Source organism: Anser brachyrhynchus, assembly GCF_964034855.1.
Source record: "Anser brachyrhynchus genome assembly, chromosome: 17".
NCBI classification, from domain to species: Eukaryota; Metazoa; Chordata; class Aves; order Anseriformes; family Anatidae; genus Anser; species Anser brachyrhynchus.
The window spans coordinates 13683243-13705842 of NC_137710.1; the positions used below are offsets into that span (position 1 = coordinate 13683243).

At 55.4% G+C, this 22600-nt stretch overlaps 1 protein-coding gene across 3 annotated transcripts; it reads left to right on the forward strand.

Moving 5' to 3' along the window:
• The first annotated feature begins 998 nt into the window (after positions 1-998).
• EWSR1 (EWS RNA binding protein 1) lies at positions 999-22009 on the forward strand. Of its 3 annotated transcripts, none has more exons than XM_080559755.1 (17): positions 999-1089; positions 2985-3021; positions 3257-3308; positions 5252-5375; positions 10775-10961; positions 12212-12379; positions 13143-13357; positions 13879-14059; positions 16862-16899; positions 17421-17453; positions 18340-18458; positions 19083-19212; positions 19626-19748; positions 19834-20011; positions 20417-20514; positions 21145-21412; positions 21604-22009. In XM_080559755.1, exons 1-17 carry the CDS (start codon positions 1077-1079, stop codon positions 21641-21643), a joined length of 2004 nt encoding a protein of 667 aa, XP_080415881.1. In that variant the 5' UTR covers positions 999-1076; the 3' UTR covers positions 21644-22009. The 3 variants fall into 3 exon arrangements, with proteins under 3 accessions (XP_080415881.1, XP_080415880.1, XP_080415882.1); XM_080559754.1 differs by having other exon boundaries at positions 16865-16899; positions 20417-20586; XM_080559756.1 differs by having other exon boundaries at positions 16865-16899.
• Positions 22010-22600: the final 591 nt, after the last annotated feature.

The following is a 22600-nucleotide window of genomic DNA, read 5'->3' on the forward strand; positions in this document are numbered from 1 at the left end:
GGGGCGCCCAGGGGACCCCCACCTACCCAGGGGACCCCCACCCACGTGCCTGTGTGACCCTTGCCCACCCAGGGGACCCCCACTCACCCACCCAGGGGACCCCCACCCACCTGTGGGACCCGGAGCCGGGGGACACCCACCCAGGGGACCCCCCACTTGCTTGTGTGACCCCCGCCCAGGGGACCCCCACCCACCTAGGAGACCCCCACTAACCCACCCACCTGGGGGACCCCCAGCCAGGGGATCCCCACCTCCCTGTGGGACCCCCACCCACGGGACACCCACCCAGGGGACCCCCGCTCGCTCACCCACCCACCCGTGGGACCCCCACCCATCCACAGGACACCCACCCAGGGGACCCCCACCCACCCGTGGGACCCCCGCCCATGGGACCCCCACCCACGGGACCCCCACCCACCCGTGGGACCCCCACCCATCCACAGGACACCCACCCAGGGGACCCCCACCCACCCGTGGGACCCCCGCCCATGGGACCCCCACCCACGGGACCCCCACCCACCCGTGGGACCCCCACCCATCCACAGGACACCCACCCAGGGGACCCCCACCCACCCGTGGGACCCCCGCCCATGGGACCCCCACCCACGGGACCCCCACCCACCCGTGGGACCCCCACCCATCCACAGGACACCCACCCAGGGGACCCCCACCCACCCGTGGGACCCCCGCCCATGGGACCCCCACCCACGGGACCCCCACCCACCCGTGGGACCCCCACCCATCCACAGGACACCCACCCAGGGGACCCCCACCCACCCGTGGGACCCCCGCCCATCGGACCCTCACCCACGGGACCCCCACCCACGGGTCCCCCACCCACGGGCCCCCCCCGTCTCCACGTGACGTCACGCGTGACGCCCCCCTCCCCCTCCCTCCCCCCCTCCCCGCTCCGGGTCTCCCCGGGCCGTACCACTCGCCCCAGCCCCCCCCCCGCCTCCCCCCCCCGCGCCCCGCCGCGGTTGGTGCGTGCCGGCGGGCAGGGCGGCGCATGCGCAGCGCGGGGGCGGCGGCGGCGGCGGCCGGACGTTGGGAGCGCGGAGGAGGAAGGCGACAAAATGGCGTCCACGGGTGAGGGCGGCCCGGCCGCGGTGGGGCGGCTCGCGGCGGGACGGGAGCGGCCGGGACGGGGCTGGCGGGCCCCGGGAGGGCTCCTCGGTGTCCTGGGAGAGGAGCCGGAGCCGGGCGAGCAGCGAAAATGGGGGGAAATGGGGGAAAACGGGGGGAAAAGCGGCTGCTGCTGGGAGCGGCTGCGGGGTGTGGGGGCTCGGGGGGGGTCAAATAACGGCGTGTGGGGGGCGGGGGGGAATAAACGTTACCTGGGGGGCTGCTCCCGGCTGCGGGGGCCTGGAGGGGCCGGGGAGGGGCTGCGAGGGGGTGGGCGAGGGCCCCGGGTGGGCCTCAGGGCCCTGGCTGGCTAGGAAAGGGCCGGGCCCTGGGCTCTTTATAATGCTAACCCTTTATAATATTACCCCTTTATAGTATTACCCGTTTATAATATTACCACGTTAGGGGCGCAGCAGCGGTGCCGAAGCGGTTCGATGCGGGGCGGCCCCGGTTTGTGGGTGCCCGGAGTCGGGGCTCGGTGTGGTTGTGGCGCGTGTGAGCGGGGCGCGGTGGCTGGGAAGGGGAGGCAGGTCTCAGGGAGCCCGCCCCGACGCCTTCCCGGGGTGTTCGAGGCCGTTCCCGCTCCCTGGTGCGAGGTCGGGACCGATTTCCGTCTGTCAGCCATCCCTGCCAGGCACAGCATCTCCTCGTGCATCACCCTGAGCTCCGCCGTCCGTGCAGGGAAGGGGGAGCAGCCCGCCCCGTAAGCTCGTGTATAGAGGGGTTGGGATTGCCCACGGGCAGATCCGTGGCCTCCAGAGCTTCTGGTGGGTGCAAACGGCATTTCCAAAATGATCCTGGAGCCCCAGCACCTCGGTGGCGAGCAGAGGGATAAAAGTTATGCCCCAGGGGTGGCTGAGGGCTTCAGGCAAGTTCTGCAAATTCATAAAACTCACTTTCTTAATAGAGGTCAGCTTACTCCAAGGTGCAGTCACAGTAGAAACACCAAAACCTTTGTCTGTAAGGGTCTAGGTAGAGCTCTGCTCCCGTTCAGTCTCTGGTTGTGGCTCAGTCAGGTGCTGTGGCCCCTGCAGCAAATGGGAGCGAACTCTGAGCCCGTTCCTGATCTCCGTCCTCGGGACCTTTCAGGTCCTGGGAGAGCTGGAGAAGCGCCATGGCTGGAAAGGTTCGGTCCGAGCCATGGGTTTGCTAAGGTTTGGATGGGAACTGGAAACCCTGGGTGACTTGGAGGGAAAACGTGCATGTAGGAGCTGTAATCATTTTAAATATAGCCTTGTAATTGTCGTGTGGATACGTTTTCCATCCCTAGCAGCCAGCCAGTCCAGCACAGGCTTTTTCTGCTTGGGTTTTGGGGATTTCATTTCTTTAAACCAGAGTATTGGCACGGGCCAGGATTTTGGGGAAGGAATCGCTGCCAGCTGCCTGTTTCGAGCCCTGATAGGGAAAAGTGTTAGAACTTTCCAGCGATTTGTTTGTGTCCTTGAAAGTTAAATAGAACGAGCGAAGCGTTGTCATTCCTACGGACCCAGAGCTTGCAACCTGGCCCTTTGAAACCAGGGGTTTTGTAAGTGTCAGCCCCAGTGTTTCTTTTGTTCCTAAACAAAACACCCCGCTGCCAGTCCCCTTGGGTGTTAGCCAAGGTGGCAGTTAAATTAAAGTAGGGTCATTTGAGATCAAAGTTGTGGCTGCAAGCAGCAGGAACCATAAAGGGAAGAGGGGTTTTGTTTCCTTTAAAAAGGCTGAGAAAGTGCATTTACCTTACTCTTTTGAAACTGGATTTCCAGCGGTTTATAGCGGTCCTTTGGAGTCGCGGGAGGAAATTCCAGCTGCTGCGTTCTTACGCTGTTAATTTTGTTAAGCCTTTGTTAACCTTTTTTTTTCTCCTTTTTCTCTTGCAGATTATAGTACCTATAGCCAAGCTGCAGCTCAGCAGGGGTAAGTCGCGTCGTGCTCTTATCCCACGTCGCAAAAAGGTGTAACGTGTGTGCGCAATAACTGCGGCGTAGCCTTAGCTCGCGTGTGTTCGCACATCCCAAGGTTCTCCCTTTTGTCTTGCCTCAGTGCTTCATCAGCAGCCGCTTGGATATGTAAAAGTCGTCTCGTGATGCATGTGTCGCGCGAGTCAGGGGTACGGGGGCGCATTATAAATCTCTTCAAATTCCTTTCGCAGCTACAGCGCGTACGCACCTCAGCCAGCTCAAGGATACGCACAGACCACCCAGGTAATGCACGGGGGGGGGGGGTTTGGAAGCAATCGCGTGCCTCCCCGTAAACTACCCGGCGCTCTGCCGGCCCCGAAAAGCAACGTCAAAATCTGTCACTGGAAGTTGTCTTGTAGCTTCCCCCACAGCCTGCGCTGCTCGCTTCGAGTGAGAACCGCCTCGACAGCAGGGAGCTTCCGCTTTCCCCTTCCTTGGCAATAGATGGGCTTGGAGGTCTCTTCCAACCTTAACGATTCTCTGCTGCTGTATCCAAACCTGTTGCTGGGAGGACTGTAAAAGCCTGATTCCTGGTGTGCGTTTGACACGGGCGTGTCAGTGGGTGTTTAGTTGGTGGTGTAGGAGAGAGAGACTGATAAAAAGAGGAGAGATGGGGAAATTGATGTTTGTGAAACAGCAGCAGTTGCAGAAATTAGAAGGAGAGGATAGATTTTCATGCAGGTATTGTAGCAAAAACTTACTATTGTCAGTTGGCTAGACTGCAAACTGATGGTGATCTTTAAGAGATGAATTGAATGATGCTTTTTTAATCCTCAGAATCCAAGCCACTAAAACCACAGCTGTATAAGCTCTACAAGTGTGTTTTCAGAGTAGTCTGGGTTAACTTTTCCCCAGTATCTCCAGAGAGCACTTTCTGAAAGAAAAACCCTGCCACTCAAAAAAAAAAACCACATCTGTACTCTAGAGTCAAAACCAACCGCTGTGCCATGTTGGAGCGTTACCGAGCAGCTTTAAACGGGTTAACTCCAGCGGTGGCGGCAGCTGGGCTGTGTTGCTGCTGCCCACAGCAGCCGGCTTGCAGCATGCTGGTGCTGCAAAACCTTTGCAAAAACCTTTGGTGCTGCGATACCTTTGCGAAAACATTGCCTTTACAGGGGGAGCACGGGCTTTTGTGTTGGCCAAAGGGAAAATACCGATACCTTGTATTGTGAATAAATATATCGAGAGAGAACAATGCGAGAGCTGCTGCCAGAAGCACGGGTTACACGGAAGGTGTAAGCAGACTGGCAAATGTAAGAAGAGGAGGCTTCGAGGTCCTTCAGTGCGCACTCAGCTGTAGGCAGCTAGCCATGGGGGGCTCGCGGGGTTTCCTGCCTCTTGGTGGGGTGAGCTTCCACAGGTGCTGGAAAACCCGGGCTGGTCAGAGTTTTTTCTCCTTGTTGAGGTCTGTGGCTTGGTTAGGATCTGTGCCGCTCGTGAGCCAGGGAGAGGGGCTCACAGGTAATGCAGGTTTAGGTCCCAAAAATCATTTAATTGCCAACCTCCCCCAGAAACCGGCGAATACCTCTGAAAATCCGGACGTTAAGGCTTGTATTTGTGCTGCTTCATGAGCTGTCACCGCAGCTTCACCCAAAATGCAGCGGCTGACCACGCAGAGCTGTTAGAAGCTGCCCGGTGCCTGAGGTCTGGGCTGCCTGGGCCGTGGCACAGGGCTGAGGGCTGCTGGCAAAACGGCAGCACCGGCAGCTCTGCGCTCAGCCAGTCACTCTGATCGGGCCGCCACGGCTGAAGGGCTGCTTTGAGTGCTCTCCTCGGGACCGAGCGAGGCAGCAGCAGTCCTTTAGTCTGGGCTTGAGCCCGAACTTTGGGTAGGTGCAGGTTAGCCCTCGGGAGGTCCCTGTGAACGTTCCTCTGTGCCTGGGCGATCACAAGGAGCTGGGTGCTCTCCTGCTCTGCTTCACGTAGAGCAAAAGGGTGTCGTGAATACGCAGGAGGCTACCCCTCCGGTCCTGGCATGGAAAAGCTGCGTTTGTAGCTTCGTTGCAGATCTGCACTGAAACTTGCAGTAGCGCCCAGTCTTTCAGAGTAGCCTTGGCTTGACTCAGATTGCTTTCAGTAGACCAGGTAACGCAGGGCCCCCGGTCTGTGTACAGCCCGTGCGTGTCCGTGCAACGCGTGCGAGTGGCTTCTGTCCGCGAATTAAATTCGTATCGTCTTTGGAGCAGACGTACGGGCAGCAGAGCTACGGAACGTACGGACAGCCCGCTGACACCAGCTACACGCAGCCGCAGACGACCGCGACGTACGGGCAGACCGCGTACGCTACGTCCTACGGGCAGCCCCCCACCGGTAAGAGCCGCTGCGCCCGCGGGGCCTCGCTCGGGCTGGGGAAGGAGCTGGGCTCCAGTCCGTGCTGGGGAGCTCCGGCCCAAACCCTGCTGAATTTCTGCGGGCAGCTGCCACGCGGAAAGGACGTGCTGTCTGCAGAGCCTTCCTCGAGGGAAGAGAGGTTTAAAAGGTGTGGGTGGGCCGAGTGCCCCAAGTAAGGGAGCGTACACGTTTAATTTTTTCAGGGAACCTTTGGGGTGCTGGTTCGTGCCGTGGAGCTCGGCATGGCTGCAGAATGTGCTGTGCTTAACAGGAGCGCAGCAAACACGAGCCGCACAGCAGCGCTCCTCGGGAGCACACGCTCTGGCTGCTCCTGAGCCCACGCAGGGAATCGGTGTCCCGAGCGCTCCCTGAAAACCAAACCCTGAAAGTGCTGCGTGCCTATTCTGATAGCGTGCCCTCTGCTTCTTGGCTTGTGCTTCCCACAGTAGAAGGGACCAGTACAGGTTTGACTCCTGCTCACCCTTGCGTGCAAAATGGCTCATCCTGTCCAAGCTTGCCGTGTTAACCCCCTAGGTGTCACTTCTAGCACCAAAACCACCCGGCATCACAGCGCACACGAGGACAGTAAGGATTTGCTAGGATGCAGTGCTCTTTGCAGTCTCCATGTCTCTGTAACGGGTGGCTCTGAAAGGCCCGAGGGGTGTACTTTGCTTAGGAAGTTCTGTCCACACCACAGACAGCCACGCCAAGATGTTTCAGGTGAACACAACCCCGTTTTCTTACCCTTCCCTGAAGGGTGAACAGCGTGGTTAGACGTGTCCAGGTGTCCTGAGCACCATCTCTGCATGTTCCACGTTACGTCTCTGGGTTTCTAGTGCAGACCCACGCTCCCCGTGCTCTTAAATGCTCCGGACACGATTTCAACGTGTGCTCTTTGACCTGGAGTTCTGTACATGCGAGCGTGTTGATGTATGAAAGAAAACTATTGAGACCTCATTTAATTCTGGTATATTTGGACTGAATATTCAGGAGACTTCGCAAAAGAAGAGAGTTTTTCCTCCGAGTGGTGCCTTGGGTGCCCTTTTCTGCAGATTCATCCTTGGCTATGGGAGGGCTTGCAAATGGCTGTTGGAGTGGGAGCTTTCTTCAGCATTTCCCAAAGCGTGGGGATGCTGGAACAGGCAGGTGATGTTCCTGGGGGGCACCTGGCCACAGAAACCACTGGGGAGCCTCGCAAGGAAGAGGCAGAGAGAAAATAGTATCCCGTAGAGTCGATGTGTTTGACGTCTTTACGTGGATGAGGAAAATCTCTGCCCGGCAGGTAGCACGTGTCCTGCAGGATGAGGAGCAGTGCCCTCCAGCCAGTGTCACTGCTGGTTATTTGCGGGTTTTCTCCTCGCCTTTAACGGTCCGTGGATGTAAATGGGCAGGAGCATTGACATGGGGACTCCTCAGATTTTTCTTGGAAATGTTGGAGTCCCTTCGTCCTTAGGGCTAACTCCGCCCCTGGAAGGGTCACAGGAAGCTGAGCTGGTTGTGTTTGTGCTTGTTCCTCAAGAGCATGTTTGCTGGAGTAATAATAATACCAGGCATCTTTTCTGCATGGCTTCTTGTGTAGGCAAAACGCTGCTTTTTTTTTTGTCATCCAAAAGAAAAGAAAGCTGAGGAAGTGGCCCAACGAAAGGTTACACCAGGCCTTCAGGTGCGATTTGCCTCAACCCGTGCAGCACGCCTGTGGCAGAGCTGGTGGTGTTACTCTCGAGGCAGAGTGCCAGGTTGTATTTATTCTTCCTATGCCTGCCTCTCCTTCAGGAGCTGGAGCTGGTCCTTCAGGAGCTGGAGCTGGGCAAACGAGGCTGATGGTGCTTACAGCCTGTCACTGCCTCTGCCGAGTGCTCCTTCTGGCTTTTTGTACCACGCAGAGCCCGTGGTGTTGCCTGGGGCGTATATCTTCGTGTCCTGAGAGACTTGCAAGTTTCGCAGTTGAATTCTGGTTTCTTTTTCCTTGGCATCGCCTTTTTGTAGCAGACGAATTACCGCGATCCTGCACTAACTTAAAAGCCAAGCGACTTTTTTTGTCTCGGTGTATTTTTTTTGCAAGATGCCATTGTTGCCAGGGAAATTCAGATCCCGCGCAGATGTGCCCTCTAGGGACTGCGCCTCAGGCTGGGGCTGTTCTAAGGTGCTTGGGGACATCTCGGTTGGAGCAGCCTGCCTCCAGCCTCCTCACCTACCTCCTCACCCCCGTGGCTGCAGGAGAAGGTGACTTGGAGGCCTCTGGTCCAGCCCCCGGGGACGGGAGCCCGTGGGCTCCTCTGCAGCTCTGCCAGCAGCAAGTGGATTAGGGGATTAATCAGCACCATCGTGCCTGCGGTCATGGTTTGCTCTTTAATCACTGCAGGATATAAGCCTGAATTACAAGAGTAAATAAACAGCTGCAGCTGGTATGGTTATTGGCTTTCTAACAACGTCGTTGGGGCCAAATGCATCATTTCAAATCTCTGAGCGTGAATCTGCTCGAAGTAGTTAAGCGGGAACTACTCGCTAATGATAACCAGCTCCCACTTCTCTTTCTACCTGCGAAATTTAAGGCTGGATGTATAAAGAGTTCCTCGTGTATTCGATGTTGGGAAGTAGGCACACCCGTAGCTATGTCGGCTGCCCCAGTAACCTGTGATTACCTACCAAAATAAAGCAGGGAGAGGGCAGCTCCTGCTTCCCCTTCTCTGGAGCCTTGCTGGGAGGAGCATGCGCCCAGCGGGAGCCAGCTTGCTTTGGGCTCGTGGACCCGTGGGGAGCTTCCGATGCTGCTCGAATCAGGGAGAAGCCTCTGAAGGCTGCTGCTGGCTGACACGAAGCCTGCTTGTTTCAGAATAAACTTCTTTGACCACAGTTCTTAGCTGATGCTCTCTGAGGACCAAATCCTGCGAGCTTCCCCACTGTGTGAAGGTTTCCTGGACTTCAATGAGGGTTTTGCTCACAGGCGTGAGTGCTTGGAGAGGAAACTGAGCCACGTAACTGGGCTTCTTAAAGCAGGTTGTCAGAGCTCTTCTGTTCCCCTTTTCTCGCAGTATTTGTTCTGCAGATCCGCCACTTGTCTCATTAACTGCCGAGGGGAGGAGAGAGAAGCGACGCTGTGTAAACGCCCCCCTCAAAAACGCAGCTCTTGAGGGTTTTCTGAGTCTTCAAACTGAAGCTACTGAAATGAAATCGTGGACCAGCGGGATGTTAAATCACTGCTTGTTCTTTTTTTGGCGCAGACGCTTCCCGCTGAGCGCACTCACTCAGGCGAAATGCTCCATCTAGAGCCGAAGCTTTAAAGCTCGGGATGATTTTCCCCCCGTTCAGTCCACTGACCATGCAGGGCCAGGTACCAGCAAGCCCACTCGATGCGGGAGGCCAGCGCTGCCCGACCCACGAGGCTCCCGGTTTGGGAAGAAGACGGCTCTGGCCCTGGGACCGCTGCTCCCCAGGGCACGGCTGGGCCCAGGGGCTGCGGTTTCAGCAGCACGCACGTCACACTGCCCTTACGCAAGCAGCAGGTTTTTTTAATAAGCGCTCAGGCTTCAGCCAGTTAAAGTAAGAATTCCTTCAGCTTCTGGTGTTGGCGCTCTGGCGAAACGCTGTGGGGGCTCACACTGAGGCGTTTGGGCTGTTTAAATTCTTCCGAGGCACCAAAACCCGTTCAGGATCGTTTCGCTCGCCCTTCTCAGTAACGCTCGGAGCAGGACTTGGCTTTCCAGTGAACCTCTCGGCACCAAGGAGCAGCTGAATGACCAGGAAGAGCGATGTGCTGGCGGTTCCTGCCGCTATCTCCTGGTGGGAGGGGAGCTTGCTCGCCTGCCATAGTGTTTCCAGCCAGCTTTAGTGTTTCCAGCTTGGCAGGAGCATGTGGTGGAAGCCAGCCCGCGGCGTTCAGGAGGAGGGCAGCAGCGTGATAAGCCTGCGAGTGCAGGAGGCATCGGGCTTGTGGGAGCGGGCAAGGGCTTTCAGGCCGGCTGTTGCAGGTGGAAAAAGGGGAAAGGCTTCTGCCCGCTCGGAGCCCCTTCGTGTCAGCATCCTGGGACTAACTGGAGAGCCCGAGAGTAACGGGCAGGATGGGAGGCTGCAGCTTGTTTTTCAGGTCTGCTTGCAGACTTCTCACTTCTCCTTTTGCTTCTCTTGCCCTGTACTTGCTGGCTCGAGAGGCCTGGTTTTGTAGCAAAGCACAGCGAGGCTGGAAGTGCCGCTGGGCTTCGGGAGGGTGCGCTGGACGAGGGGAAGGAGCTGCAGCCATACGCTGTGCTCTGCTGGAAGTGCTTTCATCTGGGAAAGGAGGGAGTCGCAATAAAGAGCCGGGCGCAATTTGCCTGAAATGCTTTGTAATTAGAAGAGTATGTCACAAGTGTCCCACGTTTAATCAAAACATTAAGTGGTGGAGAAGCCGTTACCTTAATTGATGCAATTAAGATCACCTCAGTCAGACTGAGGCCAGTTGGCTGCTTTTTGGCAATCGTTTTATGTTTTTAGTAAGCGAGCTTTTGCTAACAAAATCTGTAATTGGTGGTTCTCCGGGTAAATCTTTTTTTTCATAATTTGGAAACGTGCTTGCGAGGTTCTTAACAATGAAAAAGCCACCGTGGCAGTACCTGGTTTATGGTTCTTTGTTGACAGGCCAAGTGGTCAGCTGCATTACCTAGCGACAGCTGCTGGTAAGGCTAATCTAAACAGAGCTGCTTTGGGGGCTTGGATATTCTCGTAAAATTGTGCAGAAATAAATTTGTGTGAGCCCTGAGCTTTTTATCTAAAGCGAGCTGAAATTCTGAGAGGAACAAAGGTACATAAAACATCAAAAACGAGGCACGTCAGGCAGCTTCTGACCTTTCCCTTAAGTTAAGGGAAATGTAACGTGCTCTCCCTTAGTTCCTAGGATTGCTGATTTAGCCTAATACTGCCTAAATGGCTCAGAAAGACTTCTCGTGTCAGCCTTGTGCCACTTGGTGCTTCTGTTTCTCCAAAAAGCTGCCAGGACGGGACCGTACTCCTCCAGTCAATTGGATTTCTTTTCCTCAAGCTGAGAGGAGCTTTGTCTGGCCTCTCGTGTTGAGAAGCCACTGCGTGCCTCGGCTTGTCCTGCCCAGGCTTTGCTGTGTTAGGTTAGCTGCAAGCAAACATCCTTGGATGCTGATCGAGGGGCGGCTTCCAGAAAGCTCCTCCGGGCGTGCTTTGGGGCTGGAGGGGGCAGAGCTGAGGGAGGTTGGGGTTTCCCAGGCCGGGGCTCTCTCGGAGGGAGGCGAAGGGGTGCCGTGGGTCGGTCCGCGGCGGCACAGCCGGTGCCGTTTCCGGGGTCTGGCACACCGCAAGCGAGAGTGAAATAGTCAGAAAGGTCCCGAAGCGAGGTCTCTGCGCTGATCTGACCAGGCTGTCCTCTGTTGTAGGTTACACGACCCCGACCGCCCCCCCGGCCTATAGCCAGCCCGTCCAGGGGTACGGCACAGCCGCCTACGATACCAGCACCGCTACGGTTACCACCACCCAGGCTTCCTACGCAGCTCCGTCCGCTTACGGCACCCAGCCTGCCTACCCTGCCTACGGGCAGCAGCCAGCAGCGTCCGCTCCCGCAAGGTAACGGGGATTCCTGTCGTCCTCCTCCGCTCTGCTGGTGGGGAGAGCCCCCAGGACGCTGCCTGCTGAGCTGGGGCCCGCTTGCTTTGCTTCCACCTTTTCTCTGCCTGTTGCGCTCCAGCTTTGCTTTTGCCGCAGCTGATCCCACCGCCTTCCCAGAGCCGGGGGAAGCAGTGTAGGTAGCTTCTGCTCTGGCACAGTGAGTCAGCGCCGTTACTGGGAGATGGGGGGAGCAACCAGGCAGCAAAAATGGGCTCTTGACTCATGATCTAGACCAGAAAATGGATGAGTCTGATGTGATCTTGAGTCATAGGGTTGCTAGGATGATGTTATGCCCTCCGATTTCTTGAGTGGGCGCACACGCTGAAGACAATTTCCTTTTTAAATCTCTTGTGTCTGGACGCTGTCGATAGCATGTTCAGCCTAATTGTTCGCTCAGGATGTGAAAGGTTTAGAATACAGAATGGAAACTTACTTAGTAATGAGCAAAAACGGCTTTATGCGTTTGCCTGATGTTTGCTGTAACTGTTCCTGTAAGGAAAGCCAGAGCTTGACAGCCCTGTCTGTATCGATCAGATTACATTCAAGTATGAATCCTGATGCCATTTTAAGTAATTTTACCCAGCTTGTAGTTCAGCTCTTCTTAGCTCTGATAAACGCTTTGATATTCTAAGCAGCGTGGGACAATTGTGAAGGAAGGGGACATGCAAATTGCATGCAAAGGGCTATCTTTATTTTCAGGCCTTGAGAGTTAATAATAAACATCCTTTCCCTTTCATCAGATAACGTATACGGGGCAATATCTGCCTGCAGTGGATTCTCCAAACAGTAGTGCCTTTAACTGGCAGCATTTCTGTCTCCTTTTGAGCTGATCATTTACGAGCGTTGTGCAAAAACGGCTGGAGCAGAGGGGCGATGCTGCTGACCGGCTTTCCTGGCCCGTTTGCGTCCTCCACTCCTCCCAAAGCCTAAGCCCCTCACTGTAGGTTTCATGATGCAGCTGGTAAACAGATGCTGTAGTGCTCTTTTATGCTCTCAGCTCAGGATGTTGCCCGGGCCTTTCCTGGTGGCAGGGGAGCGTGCAAATATCCAGTCGGCAGCTGGTAAAACGTTTAGGGCTCGACGCGCCTCTCCTAGCCGGCACTGATGTGGTGCCAGCTTGTAACGCCTCCCGAAGAAAGTGTTCTGTGGTGGGATCCGAGGTGGGGGTTTGTACCAGGCTCCCCTTATTGTTCGCTGTTGCTTTTCAGACCCCAGGATGGCAGCAAACCAGCAGAGACCAGCCAGCCGCAGTCAAGTACAACAGGCTACAGCCAGCCCAGCCTAGGCTACGGACAGAGCAACTACAGCTACCCTCAGGTGCCTGCCAGCTACCCGATGCAGCCAGTCACTGCTCCTCCCTCCTATCCTCCTACCAGGTAATTCTTTCAGAAAGCGAAGCCGCGTGCGGCTAGCCTGGGAACTTTGGGGTTAACTTGGGCAAAAGGATTTTTTTTTTTCCTCAAGGGATTTTAAATGAACAAGCGTAGAAAGAGGTTTGGTGTCCTGGAAGGAGGGAAGTGTGTTTCTGGTTGGGTGGTACTTGTCCAAGGGAAGATGAGGCTGGAATCGAGCACATAAACATCTCTGCCTGCACACCTGAAGTGGCAAGCCAAAACAGTGAAAAATGTTTTTTAAGAAATTCCCGAGCTGTAGAGTATGAAAGTGACCTTTTGCTGCCTCCTTACACGTGATTTTGAGAAGGAGCTCACCTCTTTCCCTCAGCTGTCTTTGATGTTTTGATGCTGCCTGCTAGAGCGTATGTTTTGAAGTGTTCAAAGCCTGAAGTGCGCGAGGGGAAAAGTTTCACTATTCATCATCTGAAAGTATTTGAGTACTGAAGCAGAAGGGGAGGCTGTTAGCTGTCTTGCCGCTGACTTTTGCCCTTGCACTTCAGCCTCTTTCCAGAGGTAAACTGTGAACGGTCACGTTGGTTTTGTTTGTAGCAGTCTACCAGGTTTATTTTTCCTCCTGCCATCAGACCAGACTCCGTAGGATGACTTCACCTTTTTAAGTGGTTTGCGATGGTGCATATGGCTTATAATTGCCTTACTGCCTGGCGTGAGCCAATTCTGCAGCCTAATGCACACGTGTCAGTGGACTGGCTTATCTTCCCGTCTTCTTAATGCTTTTGTCTTCCAGCTACTCCTCTACGCAGCCAAGCAGTTACGATCAGAGCACTTACTCCCAGCAGAGCACCTACGGGCAACAGAGCACCTACGGCCAGCAGACTAGCTATGGCCAGCAGAGCAGCTACGGGCAGCAGCCGCCCCCAACGAGTTACCCGCCCCAGACTGGATCCTACAGCCAGGCCCCAAGCCAGTACAGCCAGCAGAGCAGCAGTTACGGCCAGCAGAGTGAGTGTGCTTAGCAGAGCTGCGGGATTGTTGAGGAAAGGGTCGGTCTCCGTCGCCCTTGCAGGGTGAGCTGTCTCGGAGGGAGGCTTTGCCTAGCTTTATTTGGGTCTGAAGGATCTGAGCGTGCGGCTGTGTTGAAGGGGGAGCATACTGTAGCTGGTTTTTGCCCTCGCTCACTGACAGACAGCTCGCCTAGCTCATTAGACAATTACGATGCTCCCCTCGGTGTGGGGAAGGTGGGCAGATGGTTGAAAAACACAGCAACGAGAAATACCACTGGGGCTGGGCTGGGCAAGGCTCGGTACAAACAACCCGGTGACCGTTCTGCAGAGGGCAGACCGGTAGGGCCTGCCTCAAAACCCGATTCCCCGAGTGGCACGTCTCTCCCGAAGTGCTGTAGCAAACCGCTTTCATGCAATGCTGTCTGTTCTGGTGCTGAAGGTAGGGAGAAAGGCTTTAAAAGGGGACAGGACCCGCTCTTGTCTACAGCTCTCTGATGTTTTTGTCACAAACTTCCTCAGGCTCGTTCCGTCAGGACCATCCTAGCAGCATGAACGTATACGGACAGGAATCCGGAGGCTTTTCAGGCCCAGGAGAGAACCGGAATATGAGCGGCCCTGATAACCGGGGCAGGGGAAGAGGGGGATATGATCGTGGAGGCATGAGCAGAGGTGGGCGGGGAGGAGGACGCGGTGGAATGGGGTAAGAGCAAATCTTTTCTCCTTTTATCTAATTCTGTTTCACCCATAGGATTTGAAATGGAAAGAAGGGACTGAAAGGTTGACATTCCCAGCTGTACTTCCATGGAGAGCATCTCTCTAGCAGCATTGCTTCTATTCCATGGAAATGTTATCTGAGGGGAAATAGGAGCAGGATGTATGTTTTTTTCTGTCCTGCAGCTGGTTGGGCTCGGGGGAACTAGGGGTATTGCTAAACCTGGAACTTTCAGCTCCCTTCGTGGTCATGCAGAGGTGAAATCCTCTGTGGGGTTTAACAATAATTTTGGGTTGAACACACACAAACCTCCCGCCAGGTCCAGGAGTCAATTCCTGTGCCTCACTCACTAGTGGGGCTCTTGAGAGTTCAGGTATGTACAAGGCAGAAGCCTCGTGGCAGCCTCATCGCCTTAGCGGTAGCGTGCCGAGCTACGTCTGTACGTGTATGTGTGGGGCTGATTGCTGCTGTCGAAGCCGCGACTCCGAGTGGCCAGAACGCTTGGAGCTTGGCTGGAGCGTGAAGAAAGGCCCCGAGACCTTATAAAGCTCTGGCTTGACTTCCAGGACCGCTCCCCGTTGGAGCTTTCAGGTGGTCTAAATCAGTTTGGCCATTTTAACTGATGGCAAAACCTGGTTTGGTAAACCTGTGTCTGCAGGTCAGCAGTTCGTCTCCCTGTCTGTGCTGTTTGTTTGGATAAAGGCGAGGAAGGAGGACTGGTCCCAGAGGCGAGGAAGAGAAGGAAGATGTAGCTTTGTGTGTGTTCCATCCCTTCGCACCTTAGTTCAGAGCTATGCAGAGTGTCCGTAGATGCTCACTGGAAATGTGGCACAGGATGCAAAGCGCTGGCCCTCGCATTTGGCAGGGCAGGTGGAACTGCAGCTCCTCGCTGGTAGGCAACCTCTTGAGCTGTTTGAGTGCCTGGTGGCAACCAGAGCTCGGCAAGCTACAGTCCCACTCTGCATAGCTCTGTCGAAATGAATTGAAGTGGCATGAAATCTTTATCGGAGAAATGCAACCACCAATACGTGGAAACAGAAGAAAAAGCCTTGCTCGTGTTGGGACACATCTGGCTTGAATTGGCTCGAGTGGAAGCGAGTTCCACGGTTCTGCATAAAGATTTCACCCATGATGTATTTATTTCTCTAATGGTTTAAAGTAGATGTAGACACTTGAAATGTCTGTCATCACATCTTAAAGTTTCTAGCCCCTCTGGAGTTTCTCATGCCAAAGACGTATCATTTATCTCTAATTTCACGCCGTAATCCCAGCGTAAATTACGTATTTAGCGATTTCCACCTGACTAGACCATAAAAGAGGGCCCCCTGCTTTATGGACGTAGACTTTCTGCTGTCCATGGAAAAGGTGGCCTTCCTATGAGCACCAAGGGGCAGGTAGGGGAACTCGGCCCTTCTTATTATGCTGTGGTGATGGATTTCAGTGTCTCCAGCAGGTAAGGAGCTCGATGTTATTAACGTGCCCTTTTTCATTGACTCGATTATTTTATATTTTCATTGGCTGTTAAACATGGAAACTTTTTAACATGCTTTGTCGCATTTATATGCTACAGGTTACAAAGTGAGAGCCTTGTATACACTTCAATACTTAAAAAGTACCCGTACTCAGTACTCAGCCGGCAGCATAATGAAAAGTGGGACTAGACACGGTGTCCATATGGAGAGGAAAAATATACATAGAATATTTTTAACCAAATGTATTCACTGTATAAATGGAATCCTTCTGTAACTTTGGTAACTGAATACTTGTTGTTTGGTAATAAAACCAGAGGAGGTATACTACTTTAGAATTGTGTAACATTAAAAAAAAGTGTAAACGTATATGTTTAAAAAGAGAGACATTACGTAAATGGTGTGTACTTTAACAAAAGGAGGCAAAGCTGCATGCAACAGCTTGAAACTGTGTATTGACAACTTTTTTTTTTCCAGTATTAGAGGTGCAATACTTGCTAGAAAATAGTGGTGCTCTCCCTCCTCTGCTCATCTCCTTCAAAACAGCTCTTGTCTTTCCAAAAAGAGAAAGAAATGACAAAATCCTTCTCAGGTGGCGTTTTCCTAATTAACCAGCACTTGAAAGCAGTCCTAAAGCGAAAGCTTCAGCCAAAGCTTTCGATGAAAGCTGTGGCCGTGAGTTTGCATTGGCGCGTGCCAAAATCTTCGGTCCCGGTCTGTGTCCACAAAGCTGCACCCCAGGCCTTCGAGCCCTCGCTGTATTCTGTAAGTTCTCCTTCCACAGAGACTTGTTAAATTCAGTAGCGACCTGAATGTATGGCTTTATACCGAGGTTTTAGCGGAAATGTCATCTGAACTGTGTTGTAGGTATCGCGTATGGTTGTCTCCTACCTTTTAACTGTTAATGTCAGGGACCCGCGGGCTCGTGCTGCGAGAGGCTGAGGGTGCACCTTTATGTACACACAGAGGGGAGGGAGTTGACCAGCGAACGCCCCGGTGATTTCTTTGGAATAAAAGCACAATTTGTAACGCCCGAAAACATTTTTTGCCAAGTATTGCACTGATAATACCGCTACAAGTAAATGGAAGGGTACCGACAGCAAAGTGGTGTCTAAAACCAGACAAGCGAGGTTGTGTATGTAAAGGAAATTTGAGCAAGCTGCCCTGAAGAAAGGCATAGTGACAAGATGAGAGAGAGAGAGACAGATGCATTGTTTGGAGATGTTTAGCCAGTGCCCTTCTTCCCAGTGAGCCGCAGAGGCTCAGAGCGGTACTGGCTTTGTAAAGGGAAAGGCCTTCATTTCTTCGTTTATCCCCCCAGCAGCGCTGGAGAGCGAGGTGGCTTCAATAAGCCTGGTGGTAAGTTTTTGAGCATTACAATGGATAGTGTTAAAAAAAAAAAAAAAATTGCAGTCAGTTTTTAGAAAAAGTGTAATTTTTATTAGTTTAAGTGGTTAAAATGACATATGCAACAAGACTGTAATGGGTACTGCCGGCAATGCCTAGGGGTATGCGGTTACAGGACACAGGGTAACTTGGAAGAATTGAGAAACCACTTCTGTAATTTGGGGAAAATAAATGGTTTGGATTTGATAAATTTTTTTAAAAGTAACTTTTTTATTAATGAACTTAAAACCGATTGGCCTGGTAAAGCATTTTAAAAAAGCGTAATAGTGGTTAATGGTTTGAAAGGCTGCTAAAACTAGCGAACTGATCACCAAGTAAAGGTGCATTGCTGACGTTTTTGCAATGCAGGTCAATTTGAGTTTAACCAACGCCATCGAATGGTGGTTATAAGTAGATAGCATTGTGTGTGTCGGTCCTTCAGCCTGCAAGGCGTGCACTAACACAGCTTCTTATGATTCTCTCCCGACTGGCAGGACACATGGAAGAAGGACCGGACCTTGACTTAGGTAATTGCAAATAACTTCTCGCAATCCCTCCCAGGCTCGCGAAATTGCAATTTCTGTGCTCGTCCTCTGCTCGGGACGGGGGCTGTAGCCGTGGAAGACGTTACCCCGTGTCTCACCCTTCTGTACAAGGAGTACGAGGATGCTCTGCCACTTGCAGTCTCTTTGTGGCCGGTTCATTCATTCCTTTATTCCTGACTCATCAGAGCATGGACTGGTGGAAAACCACAGGTGTTTGTGAGAGGCTTACGCTTCTCCGTGGGAACCAGGGGCTCTTCGAGGAGCTGCCCTGTAGCTGCTCTGTGCAGCAGAAAGCACGATTCAGTCTGGGGCTTGCAGGTGCTTGTCCAGTAGTCCCCTTCCCCCTTGTGCCACCCCGGCCTGCAGCCCTGTAGCTCTTTCCTTCCTCCTGCACAGGCGCGTGGCAGTTCGGTGTCAGCCTGCCAGGACCAGCGCCTTCCTCTGACCGCTGAGAAAAGCGGGGATTAGCGCAGCAAGGAGCGGGGCGCGCATCCCTGTGCAGGAGTCCGAAGGATGCAAAGGCGTGTTGTGCCTTTGGGTCTTCCTCGTGCCTCCTCTCAGAGGTCTCCCGTTACACCCAAGTGGCCTAACCGTGCCGTTTGCTTGGCGCTGGGAGGGTCTGGGTGTCTGTCTGTCCCTCTGCAGGGAGCAGGGGAGGCAGCCGGCGCCTTCAGAGCGGAGCTGCCTCCCTGCCCTTAGCAGCTGGTGCGGGGTCACTGCTCTCAGTGCCTGCGTTCCCACGTCCTTTGGTAAATGCGCCCATTGAAAGGGGAGCCGCAGCTGGCCGAGGGGCTGACGTGACACAAGGGCTCCGTGCCGCCGAACCGCTGCCGCTCCTCGCCCAGTGACTCTGTGATTTGTCTCCTAGGCCCACCTATGGACCCAGATGAGGACTCAGACAACAGCTCGGTGTATGTGCAGGGACTCAATGATAATGTGACCCTGGAGGATCTGGCAGACTTCTTCAAACAGTGCGGGGTTGTCAAGGTGAGAGGAACCCGTGTGCGTGGGTCAGCACCCGCCTGCCTCCAGCGGGCAGAGCACAGGGAAGGGGACTGGGCTTGCCCGGTGCGTCGCTGGTTCCCGACGGCCCTTTCCCAGCAGCTGGGCAGGGCCGCTTGGGCAATAAGCTCACCGCAGCTTGGGGCTGCCGTGTAGCTCCAGCTTTCCCAAAGAACCTCTGCAGGATTTGTCCCTCAGCATCTCCATTAGGCGTGTGTGGAAGCAGCAGTGCTTACAGTCCTGGAGGAAGGAAGCGTGTCTCTGTGGATCTGCTGGTGGGATGTGTGACAGCTTGAGGGATCGGGGCGGTGGAGAGAGCGGGGGAGGATGTGGAGAGGCTGCAGCTCAGTTCTTGCACCGGCAGGTGCTCGCAGGAGAGGCTGTTGGGCCAGGCAGTGCTGTTTGGGGCCAGTTCCTCATTTGTTTGCTTATCTGGGGAGTAGCTGTCACACGTAGTAAGCCAGAGGGCCCTTTCTTCTGCCGTGGAGTTGCCAAAGTGAGGCTCACCTCGGAAGCCTGTTGTCTCAAATGGAAGCGGAACAGAGAAGAGAATCCCCCCTCGGCATGCAGGGCTGTGTGACTTGCCATGACATTTTGGTGTCCTGCTAGATGAACAAGAGGACCGGGCAGCCGATGATACACCTCTACATTGACAAAGAAACCGGCAAGCCAAAAGGAGATGCCACGGTATCTTACGATGACCCATCTACTGCCAAAACAGCTGTCGAATGGTTTGATGGTGAGCATGTGGGCTGTGTTTTGTGATGGATTTGCTTCATGACTTAAATTTGTGTCTGGCAGAAGTCAGCAGTTCTGTCCTCCGCATGGAGGCCGGTAGAGATTTAAGGCTAGCTCCAGACAGTCAAGCTCTTGCCTAAAAAGTTCCTAGTTTTAACTGGAACAGGTAAGCCTGGTACTTGGGTTGTGCTTGTCCCCAGTCACCCAGGCCTCTGTCACCTGCTGGGTTCTGCAGCTGGAGTTTCTCTTAGCCCCACAGGTGGAGTTTTGCCCTCCTGCTATCTTTGATGGGCGATGTTTTCCGTGCGGTCAGGGACTGCGTGTGCCGCAGCAAGATGTGGGTGATACCAGGGTCTGGTGAAGAGTGGAACCCCCTGGCTCGCAGTGAGGCTCTTGCCCTTGTGTTCCTCCTAGGGAAGGATTTCCAGGGGAGCAAGCTGAAGGTTACCCTCACGCGGAAGAAGGGCCCGATGAACAGCATGAGGGGCGGGATGCCGCCACGTGAGCAGCGGGGAATGCCTCCCCCTCTCCGCGGAGGTAACGTCCGGCTCCCCCGGGCCCCAGAGGGGCCGCGTCCTCCAGCCGTGGCTCGTTTCTGGCCCTAACACAGCCTTCCTTGCAGGTCCGGGGGGGCCTGGCGGCCCGGGGGGGCCGGGCGGCCCGAGCGGCCCCATGGGCCGGATGGGAGGCAGAGGTGGAGACAGGGGCGGCTTCTCCTCCCGAGGACCGCGGGGATCCAGGGGGAACCCCTCCGGCGGGAGCGTCCAGCACCGAGCCGGCGACTGGCAGTGCCCCAACCCGTGAGTACCCCGCCGCGGGCCCCGCGTGAAACCCCCTCCCCGGGCAGGTACCCGCACCGTGCCGCGTGTCACCGCAGGCACACGAGGGCCTGGCACCTGCGGAACCGCCCCGGGGCGGGGAGAGAGCCTCAGTCTGTTAACTCAGAGCGCCGCAGGGGACCTTTGGTTTGAGGTGCTGGCCAAGACAAATAGGTCCTTCTCAAAATAACTTGCTGGGCCTTCAAGAAGTTCCTTCCACCGTGCTGCGGGCTTGCTCCGGGACTTGCTCCAGGTCCTGCTGACCAGCTTTTGTGTTTCCTGTGCCCGGACATTGTGTTGCTAGTGGCCACGCAACGCTTCTGAGCATTACCTAACCAGGAACGTGTTCCCGGTCTTTGCTGACTGTTTGTTTGTTTTTTAACCTAGGGGATGTGGAAACCAGAACTTTGCCTGGAGAACAGAGTGCAATCAGTGCAAGGCTCCTAAACCGGAAGGGTTTCTGCCACCCCCGTTTCCCCCTCCAGGTACATGCGTGATAGAGTTCACGGCTGGGCTGGGCTGGTGGCACCGAGGTTTCCAGGACCGCCGTGAGGGCAGTAAGCTGCCCCAGGTTCAGTTTTGGGGATGTTTAGGGAGTGGCTGCTCCCAGCCCCGAGAGCTGCTGGGGAATCATCCCTCTTCTGAGCTGTGAGGCAGAGGCTGGGACTGCTCTGACCTCAGCCTCTCCCACGCCTTCCTGAGCTGCCAAGTCTCTTCCTTGGGGCTGTCGCTGGCACTTCAGTTCCCCGCAGCACCGCTTTGACCTCATTACTCCCGGGCAGTGCCCTCTTAACGAGCCTCCTGGCTCTCGAGGAGACTTCCTTGCCACAATCCATCAGCCACTTGGGTCCCCCCCCAGCCCGGCCAGCACCTTGCTCCGTTTGGTTCTGCAGCCCGGGTGTAACAACCACCGTGTGTGCGGGCAGCACCTCCTGTCCGCAGCCTCGTTTGCCCTCGGGCCCCACCAGCTCCTGCTCCTCGCCCCGTTTCAGCGCCAGCTGCATGTGCCCCGGGACATCCCTGGCCGGGGAGGGGACGGGTTGGAAAGCCTGGAGCGGTGTCTGGCCTCGGCAGGCTCTGGCTCCGGTTGCTCCGAGCTTTTTCCTTTCCTCCAGGAGGAGACCGCGGCCGAGGCGGCCCCGGGGGGATGCGAGGCGGAAGAGGAGGGGGCCTCATGGACCGCGGGGGACCCGGTGGCATGTTCAGAGGTGGCCGCGGCGGAGACAGAGGCGGATTCAGAGGAGGCCGGGGCATGGACCGAGGTGGCTACGGAGGAGGGGGACGGCGAGGAGGAGGACCTGGAGGCCCGCCTGGACCGCTTATGGACCAGATGGGAGGCGGAGGCAGAGGCGGAAGGCGTGGAGGACCAGGAAAGATGGACAAGTACGTAGGGGAGCGGGCTGGGGGCCATGAGGGCTCTGCTCTGCGAAGAGCAGGGTGGGAGGGAGGTGCTGGGTCATGGGGAGAGTCACGGGGAGACCCCAAACTCTGGAAATCGACACGGGGTGGTTCTGGAGCCCCCGGCTGGGAGGGACGCCCCGCTGTCACGACTGACCCAGCCTCTCTGCTTGCAGGGGTGAGCACCGCCAGGAGCGCAGAGACCGGCCCTACTAGAGGCAGACCCCGCAGAGCTGCATTTACTACCAGATTTATTTTTTAAACCAGAAAATGTTTTAAATTTATAATTCCATATTTATAATGTTGGCCACAACATTATGATTATTCCTTGTCTGTACTTTAGTATTTTTCACCGTTTGTGGAGAAACATTAAAACCAAGTTCAACGGTAGCGTGCCGAGTTATTTTTTCCCTCCCCCCTTTTAAAAATGGTTGTTTAACTCAGACTAAACCGATGCGAACCCTTTGTTGTGAGCATGCTCGTATCATCGTGTGCCACCCCCCGGAGGTGGCGACTAACTGTAACGATGTTAATGGTTGTGATGTTTTTTTAAAAATAAAATTCCCGATGTTTATAAACGTACCACTTCTGGCCTCTCTTGAGCACGTCCCCCTGGAGCACCGGCCCTGCGAGCGAGCTGGGACCAGCAGCGGGCTCCATCCTGCAGGTGAGAGCTGCTGCCTGGAGGAGCACGCTGAGGGAGCTGCAGCCCCTGTCGGCCCTCCTGCGCCTCGGGGGGGCAGTGGGCCTGCGTCCCCCTTGATCAAGGACCCTGAAACCACAGCAGAGCTTTCTCCTGGGTCTACCGGGCACCTGTGGGGTCCGGCTCATGCTGACCATCTCCCCCTGGGGGGGCTGCAGGAGCTCCTTGGGGCCCTGCCCTCGCTGCCGTGAGCCAGTGCCAGCACCCAGGTGTGGCTCAGCTTGGGGCTGGGTGGCAGAGCCCCGACACAGCCCCGGGGCACAGCGCTTCCCTGCGCAGCGATGGAGTGGGGCTGGAAGCAGGGCTGGGGACAAGGAGCCTGCGGGAGTGGGGGGGTTGCAGGCTGTGTGTCCCTGGCACCCCAGGGATCTCCCTTTGCTTTCATCCCCATGGGGACGCCGAGGGTTGGGGTGACACAGATCCTGCTGCTGCAGCTGGGCCTTGCCCCTGCCACCAGCCTGGAGGGCCCC